This window comes from Macaca nemestrina, chromosome 15 (assembly GCF_043159975.1).
Source record: "Macaca nemestrina isolate mMacNem1 chromosome 15, mMacNem.hap1, whole genome shotgun sequence".
NCBI classification, from domain to species: Eukaryota; Metazoa; Chordata; class Mammalia; order Primates; family Cercopithecidae; genus Macaca; species Macaca nemestrina.
In genome coordinates this window covers 89,450,548-89,473,508 of record NC_092139.1, presented here as the reverse complement: position 1 = coordinate 89,473,508, position 22,961 = coordinate 89,450,548, and the positions used below count along the sequence as shown (strand labels likewise).

At 55.3% G+C, this 22,961-nt stretch overlaps 1 pseudogene and 1 gene segment (V, D, J or C); both read right to left on the bottom strand.

Moving 5' to 3' along the window:
• Nucleotides 1–10,125: 10,125 nt before the first annotated feature.
• Nucleotides 10,126–11,958, bottom strand: LOC105498507 (immunoglobulin lambda constant 6-like). The segment is given in 2 exon segments: nt 10,126–10,559; nt 11,859–11,958. Coding segments are annotated over 2 exon segments (420 nt in total).
• A 1,195-nt stretch (nt 11,959–13,153) lies between these two features.
• LOC105498528 (immunoglobulin lambda constant 6-like) lies at nt 13,154–15,228 on the bottom strand (annotated as a pseudogene).
• Nucleotides 15,229–22,961: the final 7,733 nt, after the last annotated feature.

Here is a 22,961-nt window from a genome sequence, read left to right as displayed (position 1 = left end):
CTGAGCGCCAAGTATCTGGCTGTGCCCCTCAATTGGTCACAGCTCTGGACCTGGCATTTAGAACAGTTCCTGGGGAGCTGTGAGGAGCGGGCAGGGCCTGCATGAATAGAAGCTTCTGGAGCAGAAGATGCTACTTCTGACCATTGATTGACCATGATCTCCAGACCCTGTCTAACTCAATCTTGGGCACGGGGCTTGGGTGCCTTGGTGCTGGGACACAGGTCCATTCTCCAGCTGGGCTGGTGGAAGCTTTGGAAACTGAATCCCCCCTGCCCCCCACCCTGGGGAGAAGGAGGCACCTGCTGCCAGAGTGAGGTTTGGTGGGGTTTCCCAGCTATTTCTGGCCTCAGGCACTCTTGGTTTCACCAGGCCAGCTGCACTGGGGTGAGGGTTCCAGGGCCGGCTGGGAGCCCAGCATGGGCAGGGGGCTGGCCAGAGGCTATTTTGGGCTGGAACAGCCCAAGGATGAAAACAACCAACTGCAGAGACAAACAGAACGTCCATTTTCCATCTGATTGTCCCTCCCCCCACCCAGAGAGTCAGTTTCCATTATTATCAACCCAGCTGCACAGAGGGGAAACTGAGTCTGAGCCCAAGCCACTAACTCCAGCCATAGGGGCCTGGCGCTAGTCAGGGCTCCTCAGTTGCTGGGTGCCTCCAGCCCCTGGGATGTTGCCCCCTGTGAGACCCCGGCCAGGTGCTCACTACTCCCCATCCTCTACCCTATTTCTCCCCAGCACAAATCCCGTCTCCTGCATGACATCGTTCCTTTTCTGCTGGGTTGATTTCCCTCTCCCCCAAACATGAGCTCTCTGAACCTGGCTGTGTCCGCCTTAACCCTGCTGTGTTTCCAGGAGCAGGAGGTGCTCAGGAGAGAGCTGAACGTGTGACTTGGCTCTGGGCAGTCCCTGAGAAGGGGACTTACCTGGCCAGTCTGGGGTCTCACCTTCTTCAGTCACTCTGCCCAGCAGCCCTGGGGCCCAGCACCCCTTCTCTCTGGGAGCTGCTCTCTGCTGCCCAGGCCTTTACAAACTTTCCCCTGTGGGAGCCCAGGCCGAGTCTGGCCACCACTTGCCATCCTCCTCTCCAGAGAGGTCAGGAGAGGATGTGTCTGAGGCTCCCCTTTGGCCTGCAACTATGAGGATGAGGCCCCTTTCTCCTCTATCATCTCCATAGTCAGAAGGCCCCAACATGTCCCTGCACAGACTGGGCACTGGGTGGGCAGGGATGGCCCATCCTAGTGACACCTGTGAGGGGTCCAGGCTTTGGTGCCTGGCACAGCAACTGGCACATTGGATGTTCAGTGGGCATCAAACCTGACGTGAGAAGCAGGAGGGATCCGTGGCCAGAGTAAGGGTGTTGATGTTGCTGTAGGAAGAGAGGGTCACCATGAAGGATAGCCTGTATGGAAAGAGACACACTGTGGGTTACCTGGTGGGTCGTCCTGGCCGTGGGCTACTCTTTCCTGGAGTTGACAGGGAGGGGAGCTCTGTGTTGCCAGCCACAGAAGTCACCCAGCCCCTGTCCCAAAGCCTGGAGGCATTCTCCCTGCTGCCTATGGTCTCCCCAGGGACCAGGGCTGCCCCGAGGAGCTTTCCCTTGCTGGTCTGTGGACATGCTGTGCTGTTGCTGAGTAGGAGATGGTATTAGGGCCATCTCTTGTTCTCTTGTGAGCTGGGCTTGAGTGAGCTGGTTCCTGGGGGCTCCAGGCAGGGCCCATGTGAGACCAGGAACATCATGGTGACTGCCTGGATGTGGCCCGTAGTGAGGCTCTCCTGGCCTCTGGCCCCTGTTGTAATGTCTAGCACTGCTTACCACAATGCTAGGTGGCTGGAGCTTGGCTTCGTCCCCCTCATTATTAACCATTATCAAGAACGTCATTCAGTCATTTAGCAAACAGTTACTCTGAGCTTGGGCAACCAAAATTTGTCGTTTAAACTGGGATGTACCTGGGAGCGGAAGGGGTGCTATTAATAACCTCACCAGGCTCTCTGACAGAGGTGGGTGGAGGTCTCGGAGGCAGCCCTGGCCTGGGTCTCTGGGCAGAGCTCACCGTTACTGCTGCAATGGGCTAGGCATAGCCAGGCCTGGGTCCCGAGCTGAGGCTGGGTACACATGGGCGCCTGGGAAACTGCAGCTGATTGGTGGCCAGTGGTCTGGGACCTGGATGGGGCTAGGGTCACCAGGGGCTGGACACTGCTCTGGCCCCAGAATCTACTTCAGCTCCCAGAGTCAGTGGCACAAACTGGGAATGTCCTGGAAAATGCAGGATGCAGGTCATCCCCTTCCCCTCAGACCTCCCCCAGCACACATGGTTCCTGGGGAGACCACCCTTGTGAAATGACTGGCCAAACAGGGTTAGGTTTGATGTGGTCCCAAGTAACCAAGTGACAAAGACTGACCCTGATTCTGACCCTGCTGCCCCTGCTGCCCCTGCTTATGTCACTGTGTTGACATTTCCGTGGCCCATTTGCAATCCTCAAGATGACCATGTAGGAGAGCGGTTTCCCCACATCACCCCAGAAAGAGAGAGTCCTCATGCTTGGGTTATTACAAGAGGTACGGGTGCCTCTTGGGGTGTTGCATAACTAAGCGTTTTGGGGAAAGACCTAGCCTTCCCGGCCTCTGTTGATGCCAGCTAGAGATGCTTCTGAATCCCCAGGGGAACTGGAGCATTTCATGTATGGCGCGGGGGACCCCGGGCAGATTTAGGGCCATTTTTCCTTCACGTCTCATTCAGCACAGGGAAGAGGATTGGTGTCAAGTCATGACACGTGACTCCTTCAGGACCGGAAAAGCTGGTCCTGAGGTCGAGGATGGAGCCTAGGGTGTGGGCTCAACATCAAGGACTCGTGTCCTGGAGGCGGGGTGGGTGAGGGATCCAGAGCCTGGCCCTGGTGTGACAGAGACTCTGGAGAAGAGGATGACATGTCGGGAGGGAGGGGCAGTGTCCTCAACGTTGTGCTGTGTCATTAGTGGTGGGCATTGCAAGTGGACAGTGATCGTTTCCTCTGTGTCCCCAAAACTCGCATGTTCTACTTGGCTGGAAACTTGATTTTGAAGCTTTGTGATGGGGAATAGGTGCTTGCTGGGGATGTGGTGGCCTCACTATGGGGCATCTGGGCTGGTTTGCTTGTTCCCAGGTGAGTGTCGATGTTCCTCTTTCTGCCTCTGGACTCAGTGAATATGGGGTTGAAGGGTAAGGGTGGCTTTGTCCAGGCCTGGCTGTGGACACTCTAGGTGGCTTTGCAGGCCCCACAGGAGACTGGGCCGGATGGGAGAGTCACCCACTCAGCTTAGTAGCTCCTAGTCCTTTCCTCCCTCAGGGCCCTGAGCAGCCACCTCCCCTCCCCTCCAGCAGGGCCCCTGCACCCCCTCCCAGGCTATTCTGGGCTCTGGCTTTGCTGTACAGGAAGCCACAGGGCCCCTCCCTAATCTGACTCAGAACACTTCCCTCAGCCGGGGCTGCAACTAAGCAGGGCCAGGGCCAGGATGAATTCCTCTCACCCCATCCCCCACTGTGACACCCTTCCCTTTACCTAGGAGTTTCCTCAGCACAGACCCACCCTCCTTCCGTGTCATGAGGCCATCACTCCTGAGGGGCTGGCCCAGGTCTGAGCTAGACACAGTGGCATATGAAGACAGGCGGGGACTAAGGCCCAACTTGGCTACTCCTGGACTGGGCGGAGCCTGGGCAGCCTTGGTACATCCATCATGTGAGGTGGGCAATGGCAGCTCTAGGTCTCAGGGTCACTGTGAGGGTCAATGAGGGTCTGTGATGTTCCCACTGTGGCCCAGGGATCACAGCTGGGGCTCTCTCAGATGATTCTTTCAGTTAAATATTTTCCTAAGTGTGGAGAGATGCTCCTGCTGCCCCAGACACTCCCTGGGCAGAGTGCCAACCTTGGAGACTTGACAGGGTGGGGCAGTGGTATCTCCATGTCGTTCCCCAAGCTCGTGAGCTTCTCCAGGGCAGGTGGTCCTGCACCAGCCTCTGGCCCACAGCTGAGTTTGTTAAATGAATGAATGAGTGAGTCAGTGAACAAATGAATGGATGGATGAATGCATGAATGAATGAATTAATGTATGAATGAATGAATGAAAAGCTCTTAGGGCTGAGGAGTCATGAATAGAGGCTGAGTGTGGGTCAGCCAGTAACTTACTGTGTGACCGTAGGTGGGTCATTATCCCTCCCATCGGAGCCTGAGTTCTTTCATCTGTGAAACGGGTACACAAACACCTGTCCTTGCTGTGCTTTGTAGACTCAGAGGACACCCCCATGACTCCTCTCCTGCCTGCCTCCTCCACCCACTGAGTCAACAGAGCCGGAGGAGCCCAGGTCACCCCACCCCACAGAGCCACAAGGGAGTTCATGCGCTCAGCACCATCTCTTGGCCTTGCCCAGGCACGGCCTCAGGAGGGAAGGGTGGCCTCATGTCAGGAGCCTGGGTACCCACTGTGCTTCCCTGAACATCTGCAGGACCTGGGCAGGCTCAGCCTCCTCTGCATGCCTTAGGGAAGGGGGTGACTCTGGGTTGATCTTGGATCAGAGTCCCGGTGCTCACCATCTCTGCAGCCCGAGCAGCTGTGGGACCCGGGCAGGCTGCTGGTCTCCGAACCTCTGTCTCCTCATCTGTAAGATGTGTGGGGCATGGATATGGGACTCCTGGGGTGGTCTGGGATCCCACGACATAGACCAGTACAGGGTTTCCCTGGAAATGGCCTTGGGCCAGGTGGCAGGTGAGGTAGCATCTTCAGCAGAGCTGGGAGCAGTTCCACCATCGAGCAGTGGCCATCGAGGGGCTCAGTGATACCCAGCCCAGCACCTGTCTGAACATTGGAGGACGTGAGGGGTGCAGCCCCTGCCTTCGGGTTCCCATGGTGCCCCAGAGCTGTGCTGGGCAGGGCGGCACCAGGAGAGTGTGATCAGCAGTCCTGGGCAGCCATCAAGCCTGAGGCACCACAGGGCTGAGGGCCCGGGCCGAGGAAGGAGCAAGGAACTCTTTTACATTCCAGCAGTTCATGAGTCACACGGTGAAAGAAAGAGTCACCAAGCGTACTAGCTCCCTGTGGCCCTGATGGGGCAGAAGCAGAACAAAGGGTGAGGGGACCATAGAGGAGAGGACCTGGGGGGGGGGTAGGTGGGTGAGGGACTTCAAGAGGACAAGAGCGACATGAGTTGCCAAGCCCATGCAGAGGTCAGCAGAAGGAGGACAGTGAGGGGACTCTTGGATTGAGCCGCTTGCAGGCCAATGGGGCTGTGATGGGGTGGCGGTGAGACCGCTGGGCTTGAGGCAGGAAGGAGGGGACTGTGGAGCCCAGCAGCCCTTGATTACCACTTGTGAAAGGCAGGAGAGAGGGAGGTGGCAGCCAGAGGGAAGGCAGCATCCACATTTTATTACTTCCTGGAAGGATCACATCTGTGCTTGCCCTAAGGTGATCATCAGGAGGGTCCCTGGCCCTTCATAGTGAGATGGTGGGGCAGAGAGACTGGACCAGGTTCTCTCCAGGAAGAGCCCACCGTTACTGCTGCAGCAGGCCAGGCAGGACTAGGTCTGGGTCCCAAGCCCAGGCTGGGCACATATGGGTGCTCGGGAAACCATAGTTGATTGGTGGCCAGTGGCCTGGTACCTGGATGGGGCCAGGGTCACCAGGGGCTGGTCACTACTCCAGCTCCAGCATCAACCCCAGCTCTAAGAGTCACTGGGGAAGGGGGCTGGAGTGGGGTTCAATTACAGTGACGATAGGGAAATGGGGGCCACAGGGAAATGGGTGCGGGGAGTAGAGGAGGTTCAGGAGGTGGGTTGAAGAGGACCACGTGCTCCCATCCTGACAGCCTGGGATGGCTGCTCCCTTGACGGGCGTGCGTCTGTCTTGGGGACTGAGGGTCTCTGAAGTCAGGTCTCTTCTTGCTCGAAAGCCCCCTGCCTCCTTGCTCTTCACTTTAGCGACTCCTTACAGGGCAGCACGTGCTATCCTGGAGGAAATGGAAACCCTCGGAGGTTCTCCGGTTGGGGAAGGGAGGAGCGGAAGTGGACTAAGAGGGGGTCAGCAGTGGGAGAAGGGGGAACTGGCCCGGAGTTCTCCAGGGACAGGTGTGTGTTGTCCTAGCCTGTGCTCTGGGAGTGACACCAGGTGTGTTGAGATTTCAGTACCCAGCATTTTTGTGACTGAAATAAAGAAAATTCTGATTTGGCCCTTGCCTGCTTGTACATGTTAACTGCTTGCTTTTTGCCCAGCATCCCTTGTTCACACAACATGATCATAAGCTGCGGATGTCCTGTTTCTTTGTCAAGGAGGAGGAGGAGATAACTTCAGAGTCACAAAAGTATTTTGTAGGAGTGAATGTCTTTAAGGACATAGAGACCAGTCCCTGTTGCCCACGAATCTGGTTGCTTAAGGTATTACCTGAGACTGAAGAAACACAGACTTTTCCCCTGAAATGCCACCTCCCTCACTCCTTGGCCACATAGAAACTCCCTGCTTCATCCTTTTGCTAACATGGAGTTGAGGGATTTTCTCTCCTGCCTTCTTACTTTGGCCAAATCAAATAAATCTTTGTCTATCCTTAAGCACTTACGTCTCAGTGCTGGACCTCAGCTGCATATCGGGCACATGAACCTGAATCTGGGGTTCTACAAAGAGTCTCACATGCCACCACTCAACAGCCCCCTCGAACACCTACTGTGCTCGGTGCTGGGGCCCCAGACCCAGAGCTCCATGTGCTCCTCCTTTGGAAGAGCAGTCCCTGACTGAAGATGTTGTCACGAAGTTTTGGATCTTGAGGGAGCCACTGGGACCAGGAATGGAGGGGATTGGGCTTGGGGAGCCACCTGCCAGGGACTGACTCTCCTGGAGGCGGGGGACACTGAAAACCCTGGATCCAGAACCAGGAATGCGATGGGGTTTCTAGGAAGAGGGGATTCTCTCCTGGCCCCTCCCCCAAGTGCCCTGACCATGATATTTGATCCAGAGGAAGGAGAAGGGGCATGAGGAATCTGGCTTCTCCAACCCAAGGCCCCTCTCCCCCTCCATCCCTTGTTGGCCCAATAACTCTGTGACTTGAATCCCGGGTCCCAGGATGGGGGCCTGGGTCTAGTGGGCTCTGAGCTCTCCAGGGAGGAAGCCCACCTATGTGACACAGACTCCAAGGATTTCCTGGGTATTAAGTAGGGTGGCAGGCCAAGTGACATGGGGGACAGAGTATGGGGTCTTTGAGGTGAGCCTCCAGATTTCTTCCATTAGGGCTCTTGTGCACTGCTGTGGCCCTGTGGGAAGAAGGGGCGCTGTGGTCACTCCTATATCTTTGCTCCCACTCACCTCTAACACACCCGTCCTCTCTCTGTCCTCCAGCCCTTGGTCCAGATCCTGGGCCAATTTGAGGTTGCTGCTGCCACCAGGCCACCTCTGCTGACCACAAGGAATCCCCAGTATCCCCTGCCCCTTGTTTTCTTCAAGGGGGTCTCATCTGCAGTCTGAACTCTGGGCTGGGCAGGAACAAGTACCCCCGTCACTTGCTTCACCTCAGGAACTGGCCTGGGTGGCTGGCATCCTGTGCATGTTGAGGGGACGGTGGTGGGGATGCCAGTGGATGAACAGATTGAAGATGGCTGGGTCTAGGGCCACCCTGCTTAGCCTCGTGGGTGGGCCTGTGGGGAGGAAGGCAGAGTTGGGGGCACTCATCCCTGGCCCATCCAACTTACACTTTGCATCTCATGTATCAGGTGACATGTGCCATGGCCATGTGTGGTGGCTGCTGACTTTCCTGGGCCAAGGTAGCTACAGGCTGGTGTCTTCTAAGAAGGAACTGGTGAACTCCCACGGGTGGATGGGATTTGCCATCTGCAGGGGTGAACCCAGGCCCTGAGGCTGGGTATTTGGTCCCCTCCCACACTCTTATCAGAACCTGGAGCCCTGGAATATCCTGGGAGCCTTTCCTCCACATGGTGAAAGACAGGGAGGCCTGTAACCGGGGCAGTGGGATGAAGTGGGTGGGCGTGGCCAGGTGGCCTGAGGGCAAAAAGGCACCTGGGGTCCAGAGCTGAGGTCTGGAGTTGGGCAGGGCAGTTTTGAATCCCTGCTGTGGCCTGTGGAAGGTCACTGAGGCTCTCTGGGCTGTGGTGTCACCATCCTAGGGTGAGGATCACAACAGGATCTTCCTCTAAGGGTGGCTTGTCCTGGAGAGCATTTAGCCTCAGGGGGCCTGCTGGAAGACAGTGCCCTGGAGCTGTGGCTAAACTCCCAGTGTCTTCCTGGAACCCCAGGAGGAGAAGGGGCCACAAAAGACCAGGGACAGGAAGGGCTGGGGCTGGACTGGGACAGCGTCCAGGAGTCGCTCAGTCTGGACTGGGCAGGGCACAGAGAAAGGAAGAGGAACTCAGGAAAGGAGCTGTGGTCATCTGAATTAGGCCCCCCAGGACAGTCATGTCCCAGTCCTGGACCTATGTGTCATGTTGTGTGACCACAGGGACTTTGCAGATGTGATGGCGTTAAGGAGTCTGAGGTGGGAAATGATCCTGGAGTATCCAGGTGGGTCCAAGCTGGGGTCTTTATAAAAGAAAGAGGGAGGCAGGAGGGTCAGAGTGAGAGACGTGGGGATGGAGGGAGAGAGAGAGAGGAAGGAAGAGAGAGAGAGGGGAAGGTAGGGAGGGAGAGAAGAGCAGGAGACAGATTTGAAGAGGCTGAGCTCTGACTCTGAAGTTGGAGGAAGGAGCCAGGAGCTGAGTTTGTTCTCTAGAACCTGGAAAAGTCCTGGAAACGAATTCTCCCCAGAGTCCCTAGAAGGAGCCTGCCCTGCTGGGACCCTGATTTTAGCTATCGAGGACTCATTTTGGACTTCTGACCTCCAGACCTAGGAGAGAATCAATGTGTGATGTTTTAAGCACTAATTTAGGGGTCATTTGTGATAACAACCAGAGGAAAGTCAAACAGGAGCCGTGGGAGAGACTCCCCAGGATGCCACGAGGGCCCCCCTCCCAGGCCTCACCCATCGTGACCCAGGCCTGACCCCTGCAGGCGCCCCCACTCTACAGAGGAGGGACCATGCAGGGAGGGCTGGGTGGAGCTGGGTCGTCTTCTATCCACCGACACCTTCCTCTCAGAGAGCAGCTGGAGCCCCAGACTCAGGGAACCTCGCAGAGAAAGTCCTGAAGACGGACCTGGTTTTCCAGTGAAGGCCCGGGATCCCATGGAGAAGTGTTCCCAAAAATGATGTTCCCAAAGATGGCCAGTGACTTTTCTGTTCATGCACTTGAGAGAATCACCATGTCTTAGGGCTGCCAGACAGTTACCTGTGCATGCCTCAAGGTTCAAATCCCGTTACTACTGAGGCCTTGGAGAGAACATCTTCCCACTTTTAGTTGTGAAGAGATCCCTGGCCTCAGCCTTGAGAGCACCACCTTCCCTTCAGCAAAGGGTTTGTTTAAACTTACAGAAATGATGAAGTGCGTATTACCTTCCTTGCACTAGTTCCTAGGGAGTTCAGAGCTTGTCTCTTGCAAGCGTCCAGAGCCTCCTGTAGGCCTTTTGTGTGAGTTTCCTTCCTGGCTTCCTCCAATTCCTCTTAGGTGTCTGAACCTGCTGTCAGGTTCGGAATTGAGGTGGATCCCTCATTTAAGAGCTTGAGAAGTCAGTGGTGCTGGAGTGTCCTGGACAGTCTGGCTCTCAGGGATGAAAGGGAGGGGGCGAGGGTGGGTGGGAGCTGAGCTGGGCACAGAGGGAGGAGGGCCAGGGGCAAGGGCCAGGGGCAAAGAGGCTCCAGGCCTGGAGCAGGGTTTTCAGGCTGGGAAAAGAGATGGTGGGTGAAGGATCTCTGTTAGGGCAGAGATAAGAGTGTGTAACTGGAGGTCCAGCCAGAGACAACTCTTTCCAGGAAGGAGGCAGGGAGAGGGGGGCTGTGCTTTGAGGAGAAGGGGGAGGAGTGAAAGGGCAGAGGGACTGGTGTTCAGTGATCAGATTTCTCCTATCCTGGCCTATTTCATCAGGAGACACCCTGGGAGGCTATGAGACTCTCCCTCAGGGCTACTTTCCCACTGGGTGCCAGGATTCCCCCCACCCAACACTGAGAACGCAGGGGAAGCCTCAAATTATATGTGAGATAAAAAAGAGAAGGAGCAGGATTTCTGGTTGACAATGAGGATATTTATTGAGAAGGGATGGATGACTTGGGATGGAGAAAGAGACCCCTCCCCTGGGATCCTGCAGCTCCAGGCCCCTGTGTCTGGGGTAAGGGTCAGGGGCCTAAGAGCATTCTACACGGGCCACTGTCTTCTCCACGGTGCTCCCTTCGTGCGTGACCTGGCAGCTGTAGCTGTTGTGGGACCTCCACTGGTCGGACGTCAGGCTCAGGTAGCTGCTGGCCGCGTACTTGTTGTTGCTCTGTTTGGAGGGTGTGGTGGTCTCCACTCCCATGTTGACGGGGCTGCCATCTGCCTTCCAGGCCACTTCCACGGCTCCCGGGTAGAAGTCACTGATCAGACACACTAGTGTGGCCTTGTTGGCTTGGAGCTCCTCAGAGGAGGGCGGAAACAGAGTGACCAAGGGGGAAGCCTTGGGGTGACCTGCGGGGTGGATGAGGGGGAGGGGGGGTCAGAGTCCCGGTGTCTACCTGGGGAACCCCTGACCTCAGTCTTGAAGTGGGCATGGGACTAAGGCCCAGGGCAGGGACCTCAGGCCGAACACTTGCTGGACTGAGGTCAGGCCAGCGGTGAGTGGAGACACTCCTTCTCAGATGGGAGGCTCTTCAGTGCCCCCCACTCTTGGGGAGTCACAGACCCCCTCTTGGATCTGTCTGTTTTTCATATGTTCCATCATCTACAGACCCTACCTGTGCTCGCTCCACAATGGATGGGATGGAGTCCAGGACCACATCTCACCCTGGGTATCTGTCTGTCTTGGGGGTATCTGTCTCAGTGCCTCCTACCAGTTCCCCTTGTTCTTGTCTCTTCATACAGGGCAGCTGTTTGTCCTGGGTTCTGGCTCTTCTCTCTCACGGGAGTGGGTTTCTTCCCCACACATCCCCCTGGCGCCATCATTGCAGCCCCCACCCCACCTCCCTGCAGAGACCCCTCTGGTCTGCCTGGTGAGAGAGGGTGTCATTCCTGAGGGATGGATTCCAGTAGATCAAAGACTTCCAATTGAGGACTTTTTTTTTTTTTTTTTTTGACTCCCTGAGTTGAATGTGGAACTGCGTATGTTCGAAAGAGTTTTCATGTTGTGAGAAGTTACATGGGGGATCTGACTCTCCAGTGGGTTTCCCTGACAAGCAGGCATCTGTCCCAGTCACTGTCCCTACCAGGAGTCCTTGTCCTGGCCATCTGCTTTGGGGTCTTCCTCCAGTGGAGGAATTGGTAAGGGTCCATGTTTAGGGCCTGTTTTCTGAGACCCACCACCCTGTCCATGGTGTCCTGCCTGTCTTGGGGGAGGGAGTGCGACCCAGCACTGTGGGGCCACCTTCTCACGGGATATTCTTCCTCTGTCTTTTCCTCCTCCCATTTCCTTCCCCATCTCTCTACATCCTCAGTCAGAGGCCTCTTGTCACTGTTTAATGCAGCCCCATAACTGGGACCTACAGAGGGCAGAACCACAGGAGAGGCCAGAACCCCAGGAGAGGATGGGTGACAACACTGACCCAGGAGCCCAGGCGAGGAGGGGCAAAGATTCCAGACACCCAGGCAGGCTGAGACCTTAGCCTTAGACAGACAGGAAAGGGAAAAATCTCCCCACATTTCACTTGGGATCTCAGAGAGGAGAGAAGCGGAGAAACTTACCGCTTGATGATGACGGTCATCTGGTGCCTCTTCCGAACATAACACACAGTGACACAGCCCCACACACAAACCCCTCCTGACACACCTGACCCGTTCCCCGCTGTAGCTGCTTGGGCGCCCAGGTCCAGCGGCCCTGTCGTGAAGCAGATCTGGCCGATAGGAGGGTGAGGTGGATGGCCCCTCCATGCATGCATGCACACTTGACTGGAAGTTAGGGATCCCTCCACCCCCAGAGGGAGAGGGAGAGGGGAGAGGGAGGAGGCATGTCTGCACATCACATCTGCGTCCCCTGCTACTCTTCGTCCTGGAGGAAGCCATGTGTCCCAGCTCAGCTCCTTTGGAGACTGTCACCATGGAAGAAGTCAGAAGCCTGTTTATACCACACGGAATGTGGAGCTGGTCCCCATTGGAGAACCGAGTCCTCTGGATGCCCAGCACAGCCCCAGTGGGATGCCCATGTGGCAATGATTCTAAATAGCACAGGAGGGTGTGTGTGCGTGTGTGTATTTGCACGCAGGCAAGTTTGTTTGTGAATACCTGTGTGCCTAGAGATGCTCATGTGTGTTTATGTTTGTGAGTATGTGTGTATGTGTGTTTGTTTCATTGCCCGGGCCCCTCATCCTGTGCTACCTTCCAGGACAATAATCAGCCTGGTTCTTAGATCCCACATACAGCTCTTAAAAAGACCAATTGGTTTACAGGCACGTCTATGGCACCACTCCGGAATCTCTTGATTGACCTTGACCTCCCCAGCCCCACTGACCATCCATGGGTAACTGGACATTAGGTATTTGAGGTGTGGTCAGTTTTGGACTGACTACTTAGGGGTGAGCGTGGAGTTGACCCTTATTTCCCTGGGCACTTGAGTATAACAGGGACACTGGTGACACATGTGGGACCAAGGGTACCCAGCTGGCCTGTGGGGTGTGTGACTTGGGTCCAGACGATCAGGGTCCAGGCTGTGCCTGCTTCAGAGATAGATGTGGGGGTAGAGGGCAGGGTCCTGGGAGTCAGGAACAGGGTGGGCCCCTAAGGAGTAGGGGAGACCAAGGACTCGTGGATTGGAAAGGCTGCTGAGAAGGAAGGACTTCTCAAGGAAGGACTCCTTGAGAGAGGGAGACTGTCCAGGGAGTGAGACCTGATGATCTGTGGAGGGAACTCGTTCTTCTGGAGGCCATGGGGAACCAAGGAGAGCTCGCCCCAGGCTGCTGGAGGTGGACATGTCCACACAAGCACAACACGTATAGGAAAGAGGGGCAATCCTGGGACCTGCTTCTCAAGGCTGTGTTCTGGAATATTCTCTGGGCCTTTCTAGGTGATGGTGGAACTACCTCTCAGAAACAATCCAGACTCCATTCTCACAAGTCTAAAATAATTTTGTTCATCTTGCAGGTTGGACCAATTTCGGGTAGAAAATGTATAAACAGAAACAAAACACAAAACCCAAGGTTTTTGGATGACTAAAGATATTTATTGAAGGTTTATTGAGTGCAGGGAGAAGGGCTGGATGGCTTGGGATGCAGAGACCCCTCTCCTGGGATCCTGCAGCTCCAGGCCCCTGTGTGGGGTGAGGGGTAGGAACCTATGAACATTCTGCAGGGGCCACTGTCTTCTCCACGGTGCTGCCTTCGTGCGTGACCTGGCAGCTGTAGCTCTTGTGGGACTTCCACTAGTCGGACGTCAGGCTCAGGTAGCTGCTGGCCGCATACTTGTTGTTGCTCTGTTTGGAGGGCGTGGTGGTCTCCACTCCCGTGTTGACAGAGTTGCCATCTGCCTTCCAGGCCACTTTCACGACTCCCGGGTAGAAGTCACTGATCAGACACACTAGTGTGGCCTTGTTGGCTTGGAGCTCCTCAGAGGAGGGCAGGAACAGAGTGACCAAGGGGGAAGCCTTGGGCTGACCTGCGGGGTGGATGAAGGGGAGGGGTGTCAGAGTCCTAGTGTCCACCTGGGGAGCCCCTGACGTCAGTTTTCAGGTGGATGAAGGACTAAGGCCCAGGATAGGGACCTTAGGCCGGGTCTTGCTGTACTGAGGTCAACTTGGCAGTGGTGGGGACCCTCACCTCCTGGTGGGAAATTCCTCAGCATCTGAGGACTGAGGAGAATCAGGCCTCTTTTGTCCAGCCTCCTCTTCAGATTCTCCCCTCCTTATCACCCAGCTCTCACTTCACCTGTGCTCCCTGACGCTGGTTGGGTTCAGCCATGGGCCCTCATCTTTCCTTGGGGGACGTCTCTGTCTGAACATCCCCTGCCAGGTCCCTCCTCTGGGTCTACTCATGAGGGCATCTGTGTCCTGTCTTTAGGTTCTCCTCCCTTTTGATGAGTGAGTTTCTTTCCCATTTGTCCCCCTGGCACCATCATTGCAGTCTCTGCCCCACTTTCCCACAGGGGCCCCTCGGTGGGGACGGGGTGTCAGTCCCAGGAGCCGGCTCCCTGGGAGTCCAGGAGTTGGAGGGCTTTCATGGGAAGTATATTTTCTGTTCTGAGCCTAGCGCTGTGTCTGCTATATGGGGTCTCCTTATCATATTGGGAAATCTGGCTGTGCTAAGACATCTGTCAGTCCTGACTGGTCCCTGTCACCTGTGCCCACGAGGAGTGCCTCCCTCAGCACCTGCTTTGGGGTCTCTCCTTTTTGGTAGGATGGGAAGGCTCTAACCTTGGCCTGATTATCCTGAGAACCACCCTGTCCATGGCAGCCTGTCTGTCCTGGGGGAGGAGGGACCCAGCACCCTGGGGCCACCTCACAGGACATTTTTTCTCCATCCTTGTCCCCCCTTCATTTCCCCAAGTCCCCAGTCAAAGGTCTCCCTTCTTGGTTTTTAAAGCAGCCCCATAGTTGGGACCCAGAACCCTAGGAAGCTGAACTGTTTCCAGCATCCTTCCCCTGTCCCACGGCCCTGGTGCCCTAGCCAGGGCCCCTGCTCTGCTGGTCTTTGGGGCCGGGAGCCTCCGTGTGAGGGAGCAGAACATCCCAGAGCCGAGGGGAGAATGCCCTGTAAGTGAGAGCGGCAGGTTCAGGCCTCAGCAGGGAGCAGGAAAAGGTCACTGGGATCTTCCCATCATGCCCCACCAAGTGCCTAAGAAGGGACAGGCCGGAGGAGTTTAGAGCCAGGAGAAAAGGCAATGGTGGCAGACCCCAGAGAGATTGAGACCCCTGCCCTAGAGAGAACAGAAAGGTGAGAAAAGTCTCCCCAGATCTCACCCTAGACCCAAAAGAATAGAAAAGGGGACTCACCGAGGACGGTCAACTTGGTGCCACTTCCGAACACATCACACTGTGATATAACCCTGCACACAAACCCTCCTAATACACCCGACTCAACCCCCCTGCAACCCTGCAGCTGCTCACAAGATGCAGGGTCCAGCCCCTTTTTCTCATGGGTGGGTGAGCCACAGGTGGGGTGAAGGGGTCACCTTCTACTGACCCGAATATCACTTCCTTGGGGGCGTGGGAGTTCATCCACCCAAGTCATGGGAAGAGTTGACAGGTCTGTGTGGAATTGTCTCCCAGGTAATTGCATTTCTGAGGGGGAGTTGTGTGGCTTGGATCAGCTGGTGTCAGGAATGCCAGGGAGGAGGAGGAGGTGAGCGGTTCGGTGATACCACTGACATGGTGCATCTGGGACCCCTTTGAGAGATTGGGAATGGTGGGGAGGGTCCTTGATGCCCCCCACATCCTCAGCACTGGAGGTCATGGTGGGATAGGCTTGGAATGGGGACTGGGGTTGTGCGGAGAATGACGTTGACCACAGGGACACAGACCCCACTGTAAGGCCTGAGCTCCAGCATCCTTGGCACAGCTGTCCTGAAGGAGCAGCTCACAGGTCACTGCCCAGGTCCCCCTCCTGAGCCTATGGGGACAGCTTCCTACCTATGGGGTGTGTGCTGGATTAGAGCTGCAGTGGCCCAGAGGAGAGCTCCTCAAGGGAGGCCATAGGCCTCACTGGCAGTGTGGTTTCCTCCAGGCGCTCTAGGTGTGTGGGGTCTCTGCGTCCCCTTCAGCTCCCTCAGCTCACACACATACCCTACATGCATGGGTTACCTACACAGCTTGTGCTCAGGAGTGTCACCAGCACGGGGGGCACCCATAGTGGATGGACATGTGCAGTGCAGGGCCTGGACACACACAGCCTGGACCTGCATCCTGGTCTGGGCCCATCACCTGAAGAGCTCACACCTGGGACACACACCTGGCACCCTGCCGTCTCCAACAGTATTCCCCACAGCAAACACCTCCCCTGACTGCTGAGATGTGGCCTGCTGATCCCTGATCAGAATCCCTTCCACATCTTCTCTCTTACCCTTGGCCTGGACAGAAAACCCTGCCCCACCCTCCCATATCCAGGGGTGACCCCCTAGTCCCAAAGCCTGGAGACTGCAGGTCCCAGATTTGCTTTGCTCGTGTCCTGACCTGGGCCTGACTGCAGCCCCTTCTACCTGGGCCCTTCCTGATCCTTCCAGAAAGATGCCCAACATGAACATGTATGTTTGTGTGCATGGTGTGCGAGTGCACGTGTGTGCGTATTATAGCTCAGATCCCATGTTGAGTTCTTCAGAAGACAAATCAGTTTCACCCAAGCTCCTGGCATAACCCCAGAACCTGACTCTTGACTTCGAACTCATCAGTCATTTGACCACTTGTGCCCAGCAGGACATTAGACTTTCATAGTGGCGTCAGTGAGGAGCAGAGCTGACCCTTGTCCCCTGCAAATGTTGAATACAGCTGGGACATCCAGTGACACCTGGGATGAGAGGCACCCAGAGGGGGATGTGGGGTGAGTGATTAGGGTCGAGGGGGTAAGCGTCCCATCAGTGATTGTTACAAGGGGGTTTTGTGGGGGTGGAGGGTAGGGTCCCTGGGATGACGGGAACAGAGTGTGCCCATGGAGAAGGGGAGATGGTCTAGGCTTTGATGAAGAATACAGGTGGGGTGACCACATGGCCTTGGAGGGGGATGGACAAACACCTTGAGAGAGGGATGGCATCTGGACAGTGAGGGCCAAGGGCAACAAAGAAGGGAGCTGAGATGTTCTCCCAGGGCCGTAGGGATGTAAGGAGGGTGTGTCCCTGGGCAGCCAGAGTTGGATGTGCTCACAGGGCAGCAGGAAGCACAGTGGAGACATGGGTAAGAATGAAGATGCCTGGGTCCTTCTGAAGACTATTTCCTTATTCTGGAACATTCTATGGGGATGGGGTGATGGAAAAAGTATGACTCAGAGAAACATCAGGATGCTCCCAGGGAGCATTGTCACAAGTTCAAAGGACTCCGTTCACCTTTGGTTGGAGATAATCAAATTTAGGATGGAACGTGGGTAAATGAGCAGACAGCATGTTTTCTGATTGACAAGGAGGACATTTATTGAGGGTTTATTGGGTGTTGGCAGAAGGAGTGGATGACTTGGGGTGGGAGGGAACACCTCTGCCCTGGGATCCTGCAACTCCAGGCCCCTGTGGGTGGGGTGAGGGTCGGGGGCCTAAGAACATTCTGCATGGGCCACTGTCTTCTCCACGGTGCTCCCTTCGTGTGTGACCTGGCAGCGGTAGCTTCTGTGGGACTTTCACTGCTCAGGCATCAGGCTTAGGTAACTGCTGGCCGCATACTTGTTGCTCTGTTTGGAGGGTGTGGTTGTTTCCATGCCCTTGGTGACTGGGGTGCCATCTGCCTTCCAGGCCACTGTCATGGCTCCTGGGTAGAAGGCATTTATGAGACACACCAGTGTGGCCTTGTTGGCTTGGAGCTCCTCAGAGGAGGGTGGGAACAGAGTGACCAAGGGGGTGGCCTTGTGCTGACCTGCGGAATGGATGAGGGGCAGGGGGTTAGAGTCTTGGTGTCCACCTGGGGAGCCCCTGACATCAGTGTGTGAGTGTTCAGGCCCCCCAGTGCCAGTGCAGGACCTCTCAGATGTGGTCCACACTGTCTCAGAAGGGTGTGACATGATGTTCCTAAAAGAACTCGGTCAGTCAGAAAACCCCTGAGCTTGACCCTTGCCCATCGCCTGCTTGGAAACCTTCTTAGGACTTGGGCTTTTGTACAGACAGCGGACCTTCAGTTTCCTGGCCCTGCCTCACCCTGTCATCCTGACGTGGTCCGGCTCTGGCTGTGTTCTCTGGGCTCTGTGAGCCTCCTGTCAGATTCCGTGTGGAAATTTTTCTCACCTGACACAGCTGCTCGTGATTAGGGGAGAGTGGGTCTCTCACCTAAGGGCTCTGTTTGTACCCACATCTCCTGGAGCCTCTGCAGTGGAGTCAGGGCCTTCGCTTACCCAAGTCCCACTGTCTGTCTGTCCTGGGCTCTTTTTCTGTGGAGTCTGTGTTAGAGTCTCTCTGTGTTTAGGGTCAGTCTACAGTTTTTGTGCCTTGGGATCTGCCTGTCAGTGAACTCAGGGGTTCCTGCTTCTAGGGTTGCCTCCCATAGAGACCCAACAGCCACCTCCCAGAATGCCATGGCCTTTCGTGACCCTTCGCCTGGCTCCTTCATGTCCAGAGCCTTTCCCTCCCTCCTGACAGGGCTTCATGGGTCCCAGGCCAGCTCAGGGCTCTCTCCTTGGGAGCCCACAGAAATCTGGAGAGGCCCCAGCACCTCCTACCTTGTTGCCAGCCTGGATCTGGAGTCCCACAGTCCAGGGGACTGGGCCCTGAGACACTGATTTTCCATTTCCCAGTCTTGGCTTTGAGGGTTTCAGGTCCTTCTAAAGTCTCCCAGGTGGTCACTTCTTCAAGCCCCTTGTTCCCTCTCCCCCATGAGATGGGGCCTCAGTTTCCCTTGCACAAAGCTCGGTAGACAGTCAGAAGCCCAGGCGGGGGGAGGACAGAACTGAGCAAGTTTTAGGGAAGCAGCCTGGCCCTGGCAGACAGACGAATGAGTTTCAGTAGCTCATCCAGTCTAGTGCCCTATCTCTGAGGCCAGAGGTGAAGGAGTCTTGGTGGCCCACTGAGGCAAAGGTCTGAACAGGGAGGGGCGAGATCCTTGACCAGGACCTAGGCTCCAGAGAGAAAGCTTTACCACAAGTCAACAAAAGATACAGAAAAGAACAAAAGCAGCAGAAAATTTCTCAATATTTTGGGGAGAGCAGGGAAGGAGGGGGAAGAGACTCACCTAGGATGGTCAGCTTGGTCCCCTCGCCGAACACCCAATGCTGTGACACAGACTTAACACAAAAACCCTCCCTGGGCGCCCCTACCCCCAACCCCCGCTGCAGCTGTGATGGAGGAAGCTGGGGCCACTGCTCCTGGTGGCATCTGCTCATGAGGGAGTTTACACGGCTGCCATACTCATCCCCACAGAGAGAGGCTGACAGGTGACATCCTGTGACCAGCAGCAGGATCCCTAGAAATCCTGGTTCCTGGAGGACAATGGATTTGGTTTTCCCACCAACCATCATGTAGCCATGGGGATGAGTTTATTGGAGGGCATTATGTCACTAGGAATGAACTTCTGTGGTCAGGGAAAAATGGTCTCCCTGGTGGAGCTGACTCAACACTGACTACTTGGTGACACCCTGGATGATGCAGAGAGTACCCTCTCCCTCCAGGGAGAAGCAGGTTACCCTAGAGTGCGGCGTCCTGGGAACCTTCCCATGAATGTAGCTGTGACTCCAGGAGTCTCAGCCCCACCTTCCCTGGGCTTATCCTAGTTGGGATGGGCCTGACCAGTGAGGCCTGGCTGGTCCCCACTGGAAATGCCAGCCCCATCCTCCAGGTCCAGGGTGAAATGGAAGGATCTCCTGCACCCCTCAACCTGTTCTGATATTGGTAGGTGAGGTGGGGCAGTGGCCGCCATTGCGTTATTGAAATAAGGGGGACATAAAGGAGCTCCCGAGTGTGGTCTCCAAATATCACCTTCCGCGAAGGGACGTGAGGTCAGTGTGGTATCCCAGGCCTGGGGCAGGAAAGGGACATGATGAGACAGAACCTCTCATCCTTTGAGAAATCAGGAGCCACGGAAGCTCCTGGGGTAATGGGAGAAAATCAGATGCCACCTGAGGAGGTGCCCAGTGGGTAAGTGTTCATGTTTTGTAGCCACATTGTCATTGCCAATTCAATATAACCGCAGTGGAACCCGCATGTCAGATGTCCTCACATGCACACCAGCGGTTTGCCCTGAAGGATGTCTAGGCATCAGATCATCAGTTATCAAAGTGTTGAACAAAAGGGAAGAATGTACATTTTTTCTTTCTCCCAAAGCATGAAGCACACTCCCGAGTGCACAGTGCAGCTGCTGGGCCCTCCCTTCAGGAAGCCCTCATGAGGAGGAGGTGAACTGAAGCCTCGGCCCTCTGCCTTTCTTCTCATCTGAGGCACGAAGTTATTGATCATCAAATGCAGCTGATATCACTAAAGGAATGACAACACAACATGGGTGGCTTTTCCGGAAGTAGCCACATGTCCTGGGAAGGGATTATACCAATGTCCAGCCTGAACCCCCTTGAGTCTTTTGATGCTAGAACCATTTTTTAGGAAAAGAGAGGTTGAGGGAAGCCCTGGATTCCTCTCAGGGAGGCGGCGGCTGCATCCCGACTGTGGGACCAGCTCACTGCTCCTGCAGCTCCTGCAGCTCCTGCCTTGCCAGGGAAAGCCAGAGGCATTTGGGAGATACCTGCAGATGGGATGGGCCTAAAAACACATTCACCAGTGATAACATCAAGTATTTAATCCACATAGAAACGAAAATAAAACTATGAATATGCAGCAGCACCACAGAGTCAACTAAAAAGAGACAATGATATTCACAAGACATTTGATGAGCCCTTCATTAACTATTTTTGATGTCAAGAAATCCTTGATATTCTCTCCAGTTAAGTGTGTGATGACTAGCATTTGCTTCATGCCCTTGCCTGAGGGAGTAGTTTAGTTATTCGGCTGTGGGAGGGTCCGCATTATCTGAAAATGGGTGATGCTGGGGACCGGGTGATGGGAACCTTGGAGTCATTACTATTCTTCTGTATCCCTATTTTTGTGTTCAGAGATCTTCATCATCAAAACATACAACATCTTATAGAGAGGGTGAAGCTTGGGGCCGTGTCTCCCATGGGGTTGAATTTTCATAGCTGTGAAATGGGTCACACAGAGGCGGAGGAACTCTGGGTGCCTGAAATTCAGTTCAGCTCAGGGCTGTGATTTGGGGCAGGGGTGGCTGAGATTGAGCTCCAAAGGGGCCCCTCTCTTTCTGCATCATTGTGGAAAAAGTCCCCAGGCCTTGCAGCTCTGTCCCTGCCCTGGCTGGCCACCCAGCAGCTGCTGCCATGTCCCTGATGAACCAGAAACAGTGGGGGTCCCGGTCCGGTCACTATGGATTCACCGAGGCAGTCAAGGCCTTCAAGGGACCAAATTGCCCGCTGTCAGGGACCCTGGGATGAGGGGGTGTCTGAGTGAGGCTGCACGTGCACCATGGTGCAGGGCGTGAGGGGACGACGGAACAACGTGAGTGACGGAGGGAGTGGGGCCTGGTGGGATGAGGGTGTTTGGGGCAGTTGAGGTCCCGTGGAAGCCTGACTTTGCCTATAGCCCCAAGGTCACGCCCACCCTGTGCTGACCTTGTGTGACCCAGCCTTGGCTCTCGTCCAGAATGAGGCTCTGACACAGACTGTCCCCGACAACCATGGGATGCCCATTCTGTGCCTGGGACAGTGTCTTTGCTCATTTGTCTCAGTCCACCGGAGTCCTCCCCTCACACAAGCTGAGCATCACAGGCTCAGCCACACACCAAGCACACACTCACTCCACCCTAGAGCCTGACTTTAGAATTGGGAACTTCATGGTTGAGATCTCAGCCACGTGCTGGTTAACTTTGAACCTCTAAGCCCATTTGATCACAACTGGTCACCTGTGTGCCCCAGCCTCACCCCAGGTTCCAGAGCTAGTGACATGAACACCAGTATCCTGCAGAGCATGCTAGGGCTCACTGAGTTGGCTGGGACATTGAGCAGGATTCTGGACTTTCTGTTTCCCTGTTGCAGGGCTTGTCAGTGTCTTTGCTTAGCCAACCTGTGTTGTGAAAATCTGTGAAATTCACCTGTGAGTTTCCATTCCCAGTTCCTTTCCACAAGTTCCTGGTGATGGCACCACCATGGACTTCTCACCCAATAAACTGGGCACCAGGATTTTCCTCATCCCCACTGAGAATTCAAGGAGGTTGCAAATTAAATAGTAGATAAGAAATGAAAAGAGGGAGCAGGATTCCTTGTTGCCAATGAGGATATTTATTGAGGGATTTGGGGGTGCAGGGAGAAGGGCTGGATGACTTGGGGTAGGAGGGGAGACACGTGACCTGATCCTGCAGGTGTAGGACCCCGTGGGTAGGTGAGGGTCGGATACCTAAGAACATGCTGCAGGGGCCACTGTCTTTTCCATGGTGTTCCCTTCCTGCGTGACCTGGCAGCTGTAGAGGTTGTGGGACTTCCACTGTCTGGCACCAGGCTCAGGTAGCCTTGTTGCTCTGTTTGGAGGGCGTGGTGGTCTCTACACACTAGGTGATGGAGATGTCATCTAGCTTCCAGGCCACTGTCATGGCTCTCAGGTAGAAGTCACTCATGAGACATACCAGTGTGGTCTTGTCTTGGAACTCCCTGCCTCTGGGGTCAGAGGAGATGAAGGTGTCTCAGTGACCAGCTGAGGCATACAGGAGTTCTGAATAGGGAGGGGAGAGATTAGCCTCCCAGGACTGAGGTTCTAAAGGAAACCCTGACCACAGGCTGTGGCAAGTCACAGACAAAGATCGAAATCAGAATAAAATTGCCACCAACTTGGCGAGAGCAGGGAAGGAAAGGGAAGAAGACACTCATCTACAATGGTCAGCTGGGTCCCTCCACAGAATACCAAATGCCGTGACACGGGTTCATACAAAAACTCTTCCCTGGGGCCCCCAACTCCCCCTCCCCATCCCCCACCTGAAGCTATGATGCAGGAAGCCAGACCACTGCCCCTGGTGGGCATTTGCTCAGCAGAGTCCACACACCTGCCTCCCCTTCTGGAGCTGAGATGGGATGGTCAACCCCATGTATGCAATAATGGGACGTCTGGAAATGGAGAGGCCTGAGGAAGTTGGTATCTGGATCAGATTTTCCATGTGACTGTGACCCAGGAATGGGAATGAGCTCTTTGGAGGGCATTTGCTTCATGAAGGAGTGAAGTGACACGGAAGGGGACAGGGATTGTCTATACTTACAGGGTTGTAACCCTGATCTCTTGGTGTGA